The sequence below is a fragment of the Notothenia coriiceps genome, unplaced genomic scaffold (genome assembly GCF_000735185.1).
Source record: "Notothenia coriiceps isolate Sejong01 unplaced genomic scaffold, NC01 NC01_scaffold00008746, whole genome shotgun sequence".
In the NCBI taxonomy this organism is placed as follows: domain Eukaryota; kingdom Metazoa; phylum Chordata; class Actinopteri; order Perciformes; family Nototheniidae; genus Notothenia; species Notothenia coriiceps.
The window spans coordinates 1-7,384 of NW_011341447.1; the positions used below are offsets into that span (position 1 = coordinate 1).

The 7,384-nt window shown below is 39.8% G+C and overlaps 1 protein-coding gene across 1 annotated transcript; it reads left to right on the top strand.

Moving 5' to 3' along the window:
- Positions 1-436: 436 nt before the first annotated feature.
- On the top strand, positions 437-6,511 carry LOC104944753 (C2 domain-containing protein 5-like; the record flags this gene model as incomplete). The annotated part of the gene is made up of 9 exons (XM_010770326.1): positions 437-535; positions 700-789; positions 920-998; positions 1,484-1,576; positions 2,078-2,110; positions 2,379-2,480; positions 3,646-3,839; positions 3,934-4,080; positions 4,729-6,511. Coding segments are annotated over 9 exons (963 nt in total), but the record flags the coding sequence as incomplete, so codon positions are not given.
- Between the last annotated feature and the right edge of the window lie 873 nt (positions 6,512-7,384).

Sequence of the window (7,384 nt, forward strand, 5' to 3'; positions counted from 1 at the left end):
TTATTATTTTTTCAGGTGATTTTTATACTTAAAGTTCAGGGTAATCAACTGTTAAAAACATACTTTTCACATTTTTTTTTTCTCCAATAAATTGATGTTTTCAAAGTAAATGGATAATCGTTTTTAATAATCGTGATATCAATTATTGACCCAAATAATCGAGATTATGATTTTTGCCATAATCGAGCAGCCCTACTTCACAGTTCACAGCAAACCTTCTATTATCTTAACTAAAAACTATTTTGGAGGGGCTTTTTTATTTCAATTACATTGTGCCATTGATATGTACCGGTACATTTAATGTTTTTCAAACGCTGCAATTTAAACATAATTAAGCAAATCTACATCTACAGGAAAGGCAAAACTATTATAATTCAAGAAATGTATTGCTTTAATTGTATATTTCATGCTATGTGTTTCTGCTACTGTCTTGCAGATGTTTACATCAGTGAGGGTCTTTAGGTTGAGTAATGCCAATCTTACTAACCAAGGCTTGAACAAGATCTTCACTGACCTTTGTGAGAATCTGCTAAAGGTAAGAAGGCCTCTATTGATCAGTTGGTAACTACGTCCTCTTTGGTGCAATACTTATCCTTTGTAACGGGCATGTGTAAGGCTGTTAAACTCTGACAATGGTCCTTGTATTTCTTGTGTTTTGAATAAAGAGTTTCATGTAATTTCAATGTGTTTTTGTTTCAGAGTTTTTACTTCAAGTTGCGCTCAATGATCCCCTGCTGTCTGTGTAAGCTCAACTTCACTGTAGCAGTACCAGAAGAAGAACTCATACAGGTGAGAGGCTTCAGGCCATCTCTGATTTTTGAAATGGCAACAAAACTGAATTTATGAGTCAAATCAAATTAAAAAAAAAACAAAAAAAAAAAACGTTTCTCATATCTATTAATGTGCCTCTGCCTTGCAGGTTGCAGTTACAGCTGTTGCCATGACATTTGACAAAGACCAGAATCAGGAGAGGCCGGCAGACAAGCCCCCCACCAAAGGTACAGTATATCTGGTTAAAGGGAGTTATTGATTGTTTTAGGGTATGTTTTTAACATTTTATTCTCACACAAAGTCAGACAATAACTTCAATACCTTGAGGTTTTATATAATGCAGGGTTAGTCTTGTGTTAAAAGCTTTATTTAAAAAAAAAACCATTCCATTGCAACATACTGTGGAACTACAAATAGTTATTCATATTTAACCACTGTAAGTTTGAGATATGCGTTTCCTGTGTTGCTTTTCTATTAGAACATTTTGATTAGGAATGCCATCTACTGTATCTTTAAAAGCTTTAACGCTGTATCTCTGAGCTGTGATTGGCTAGTGTTAGTATTCAACAAACCTTCAAACTACTTGCAAAAAAACAGGTTGTTTCAGAAGTAGTGAAGTAAGCAAACGGAACAGAACCACAAAAGAAAAAACATCTCTTTGGTTGTGTTCGAAATCTAGATCACCGGAGTGATTCTATGTGCTTCTTTCCAGGAGGAGGTGAGACTGAAGAGCAGCTGCAGTTCCCCATGGAGTTATGTGCAGACGCAGCAGCAGGCAACACTCAGCAAGCATCCAAAACCTCAGGTAGCCTTTTAAAAAGAAATTGTTTTAATTTCTTCCTGACCACCTCCTCCATCCTGCTTGAATAACAGGCACTGCCCATCTCCTCCACTAACAACTATAGGTACAGTCTCTTTACTCACCCCATCCGCAAAGCTCTGCCACAATCAGCTGGTGATGGTTCGTTTACCAGGTAAATAAACAGTCGTGGGTCATAGCCCAGTGTGTTCAGTTTGAAGTGAACTTAGATGACCGTGTGGTGTTGTCTAGATGAGATGTCATGCTCGAAAAGCAGCATGGCTTACCTTTCATTCACTTGAATTGAACAATGAGCAAGCAGCTGGTCCCGGCTATAGTACTGACTATAAAAGGAGCATTTGGATGTGCAAAAGATGTATGAGAAGGTGAAAGCTAAGTAACACATGCTGTGTAGGCCTTGTGGCAAGGGACTGTTGAAGCCTTTTCGCTCCCTGCCAAGTTAGATTTTGACGTGTGTTTGTGTGTGTGTGTGTGTGTGTGTGACAGGTTTCCCAGAGAGCACCAACGTCTCATCCAGAGGTGAGCCTCTTTCCCCCCCACCCTCTCTCCCTGCTACCTCAACTACTACACTTCTGTTTTGGACTTTCATTCTATTTACCTCGGACAGAGTTATCCTGCATCACTCCCAAACCTCATCCACTTTTGTTTCTTTTATGTTTGTTGTATTTGTCCTGTTTTCTTTCTTCTTTTGTTCTCTTGTTGTCGTTGTTGTTGCGTTTGTGTATGTTTGGTTGTGGGCTGTGTTTGTGTGTGTGTGTTTGTGTTTGTGTGTCTGTGTTCTCTCCAGCTGCCTCCGTTGATTACGGTTCCTTTGCAGACAGATGCAGCACCTGGCTAGAGCTGCTTAGGCTGAAAGCTCACACCATAAGACGAGGATCAGTTAAGACAAGTAGGAGGACACAGTCTCTAGCACACTCCGGTGATGATACCCACAAATACAGAACACCGTTTCACGAGCAACCACACACACAAACACACACAAACACACACACAAACAATGACAAACCCCTCCATGCATGCCGCTGGGGGGCGGAGCAACGTAAATGAAACACCAGCTTTTAGCTTGAGTTTGAACGTTGAAGCCCCGCCCCTCAGAAGGATCCACAAGCAGCTGCTTGGCTTTGAAATACCTGTAGCCATGGCAAATATGATGACAAATTATCTGTAAGGGTTAAATGTATCAATTTGATGAAAATAACTGGAGGAATTCCAGTGACTTGATTTCTTTCTCAGCACGCATGAGTGAATGTACCTAAGCTGAGATGCCATGTTTTAAGGATAAACTGTAAAAACTAATTGGGACACATAAAATGTGGTATCAATGTGGGGTGGGCAGGGGGCATTGCTTTTCTGCAAGCTCTGGTTGGATTTTCAGTCCTGTGCACATAAGTGAACTACAATCTAACGTGTGGCTCTGAAGGTTCCTGGTTTGATGGATGTAAGCCACGTCAGGTAAATCTGCAGTAAGATGATGGAGCATCTTTCACACTCTGGCTCGTGTACATGTGCCCAGCTCAGCTCATAGCAGTCTATGTCCGTCTCCATTTCTCAAGCTTCTTTCACAAATGAAAAATTATCTAAACATGTTCTCGTGTACTTCACTGTACAGCAAAAACTGTATTCACACTTGTAAGCATACACAGCTGTGTCCAGGTCTGTCCGTCTGTCTGCAGACACTGTTTAACTGTCTTGTCTGTTTGCTTCAACTGCACGGTATGCATGGCAGCGCACGCTTTCCAAGTGATTGTCTTGGCACCACACATCCTCACCACTGCATGTCAAGTCACACACTCACACACACAACTGACATACTCACAGATAGGTGCATATACTGTATGTTAGTCCAGCCGTGAAAAAGCTAACAGGATTTTTGCACAAACATTTCACATTCACATTTCTTTCTGCTTTAAAGTTCATATCTGTTTTTATTTTCCCACAATTTTTTATTTTCTGGTTTCTCCATTCCTTTTCGTCTTTTTTCCTTTTCCTCTCCTCTTGTTTTCTTTTCACATGTCCCTGTTTTGGACCTCTGCCTGCTCTGTCTGAACTTACAGTCTCATCTTTGGAGCGCTGCAGTCCGCTGCCCGAGGGACGCTCTCGCTCGCTGCGCTCCACACGCTCGTTCGGGAGCAGTTCAGTTGCCGTGGTGAAGATGACGCCGCTCTCTTTCCTCCCTGGGACACGCATCATCAAATACCTTGGGATCATCAACATGTTTTTCATAAGAGAGACAACATCGTTACGGGAGGTATGACTGCAAAGACGAGCTACACATGCAAAGGCCCCAGGTTCTTTGTTCAAAGTTTAGACATCCCTGATATGTGTGTGTTTGACCTCTGCAGGAAGGTGGTGTCAGTGGCTTCCTCCATTCCTTCATAGCAGAGGTGTTTGCCATGGTTCGAGCCCATGTAGCAGCCCTGGGTGGGAATGCAGTGGTGTCCTACAGCATGAAGGAGTGTATGTTGATGGAAAATCCAAACAAGAACCAGGTACCCTCCCACACGCACAGACGTATTTACCTATTACATTCCATCTATACATTAGTGTTGGCCTGTCATGACTACTTATTAATTATTCCAACAAGACAATGTCAGTTTAAAACCTGATTATAATAATAATGAAAAAGTTAAATCATGCAAATACACCGTTTTACAACCACTTAACTCTTGAGAATATTCAGTCATTGGAATTGGATTGTGAAAAAGATATTAAAATATCCAAAATAAATAAATATAATTTTAAAACACAATCAGAACAATAAATAATATGGACTCTTCAAGCTCTCTCAACAAGATTTCAATTGACATTCATATAAAACATTTCACATATGGATATAAAGAATCCTTAAGTCCTTAGGTCATACACTACAGGTCAAACAGGACCATTCCAGTTTTTAAATGGTTAGAACCTTCTTTCTTTTTACAAATGTGCAAATGATGAACATATTAGCATATTAGTAACAACAACAAAATGTCTCTCTAACTCTACTTAATCCCAAAATGTTCCTACACCGGAGCTGTGGACAAAAGTAATTATAGTAACAGGCCTACATGTAAGCACAATGACTAACTCTCTGCATCCTCAGGTCTCACAGTTCTTCTTATAGATTAATCTGCCTGTCTTTTTTCTTCCTCAAGGCTCAGTGCCTCATTAATGTGAGTGGGGATGCCGTCATCTGTGTCAGGGAGACGGACCCGGAGCCAACTCCCTCAACCTCAAATATCGGACAGATCTGCCCTAGTGGAACAGATGTGACTACATGACAGTGAAACACTGAGCCTCACCTTGTTTGCAGGACACACAATCTGAGTGGAAACGCCCTCTGAGTCTAGCCGTCCAAATACGAGTAATTTCTGTCTGCCTTAAAACTCTGTAAAAGATCCAAAGGTTTGGACGCAGGCAACAAAGAATTACTCGCACACTTCAAAAAATGCAGTCTGGATTAATATGGGAGTGCAGGGTGTCTGTGTTTTTCTCTGTGTCAAGCATGAGAGCATTTGCAGGTACTGATGTATCTCTTTGGGAATTAAGTAATGTGAGGGTTTTTTTAACAGAAGTCTAAGGATGCCTCTGTATTTTGCCTATGTATTACATCCGTCCATATTGGTGACACCCGTGTGTCTGCATTTACTTTGAGTTTGGGCAGAAGTGACGTGTGAGGCAGCTATGACTAATGTGTCCATCCACAGCTCACAGGGAAAGTCATGGCCTCGCGAAAAAATACACCGTTGTAAACCATCAATTAATTTGATTGATGTCATTTGTGTTGGGCTCTGTTTTAGAGCAACTTGCAAATTGAAAGGCCAATCTATCTATTTCAGAGCAGCCACATAATGACCTTCAAACAAGGCAAGTGTTTCAACTTCAACAAAGCTGGTGCTATTCCTCAAAATTGCTCACTAGAAGGAAAATTTGAAGTGAAAAACAATACAGACAACAATTTGATGCCATTTTGTTAAAATTATCTACGTGTTCATTGGTGTCCAGTTCTCATGTCCAAATTAGGTTTTGTACGAATTGTGTTGATAGATAATCTTCTTAATCAGTTACAGTATTGTTCACAGGCAGCATCCTAGAGATAGTTACATTTCTTCAGAAAGTGTCAAGTAATGATGTTATCTATAATAAATAAACAAAAACAGGCCAGTGTTTCTGGTGTATGCACATATTTTTGAAGGGCAATCATTTCCCTTTAGAACAGCCATCACTGTGTATTCCAGTGACTATTTTATTGATAAAAACGATTTTTGTATTGCTTCATTTTGAAATCGACAAATCAAGTGGCATGTGTATGCCTTTTTATTTACTCATCAGGAGTGGGTGAGTTAATGGTTAAGGGAATAATGTCGCACTTTGGGTCTGAGCAGCAGGGATGTTTCATATGGGAAAAGCCTTTGAGATAGTTTTGATTAATTAAAACTTTAGTAATCTGACTGAAGCAACTCTTCCATCACTTGTAGCTCTGGTATAACTAACTCTTCTTGATGCATCATGCGATCACTGTCAGATTTCACATACCTTTGTCAATCTTTATTACTTTTGCTCATGTTCTATATATAATCCTGATCCGTCCGGATTTTATATTTATGTCTAATGCTGGAAACAAGCATCTCATGGTTGTAGGTGCAACATAAAAAACTGTGTAAATGTTCTCTAACATCAGATTTTAGTATTTTTGTAACATAACATGTATGAAACCTACAGCTCATTTTGCCTGTACAATGAATTTATGATGTGTTTGGACTCAGTGACAGAAATTAATGGTACTCTAAACTGTCGGTGATGAGTTTCAGATATCTGTGTCTAAAACTTGAATGTACATATTAAAATACTTTTGCTTCCTGACTAGCAGCATGCAGATTACTTTTTTAGTGCCATGCTTGCCTGGTAAGTATTGCACAATAAACTCAGTCAAACCAAGATGCATCCGTTTGATCATTATTTTTGAAAAGTGAATAAAATATGTATACCAATTACATTTTTGTTGGCTGTTTATAGTGGGCCATTGGCTTCAATTCTTATAGCCTACCTATGCATTCAATTTACCCAATAATGTTTGACAGGACTGTAAAACAAGAACCCAGAAAACTATGGAATGCCATTTAAGCCATAAATAATTAAATACATATATAAATAAATATGCCTAGAAAATAAATTCTGAAATAGATAAGGCTATATATGTACATTTATTTATTTAATGGGACTTTTATTTCACAATGCCACATTTATTTATTTCAGGGGACTTTTATTTCACAATGCCACATTTATTTATTTCAGGGGACTTTTATTTCACAATGCCACATTTATTTATTTCAGACCACATTACGGCCCAATCCCAAACCACGCCCTACACACTACCCCTCGTGAGTGAACTCTATGGAGTCAGATTTGGGTCAATATTCTAGCGCGCAAAACAAGCTACTCTCGAGCGGAAAATGTGCTTTTACAAGCGCATGAAATGACCCTCGCACGCAGAGACAGCCCTCTTGCTCGCTCGTGGGAGTGTCAGGCTGCAGTCGAATAGTCCATTTAGCTTAGGAACCTTCCTAACTGAGTGAAATGACCCGGAAGTCCCTCAGTGGCAGCCATGATAAGTGCCGTTTGAATTCTCTAAATGAAAGGAAAGGAGGTTTCAAACTTCCTTTATAAACTCCTTTAGCTTAGGAACCACTGGACCTCCCTTACCGAAAGGAGAGGAGAAAATGCTGCCCCACAATGCCTTGCAGCCGCAGCATTTGCCGTCACACAACACTCGGCCGTTCACGGAAACAAACGATTATGACGGAGAAGTTA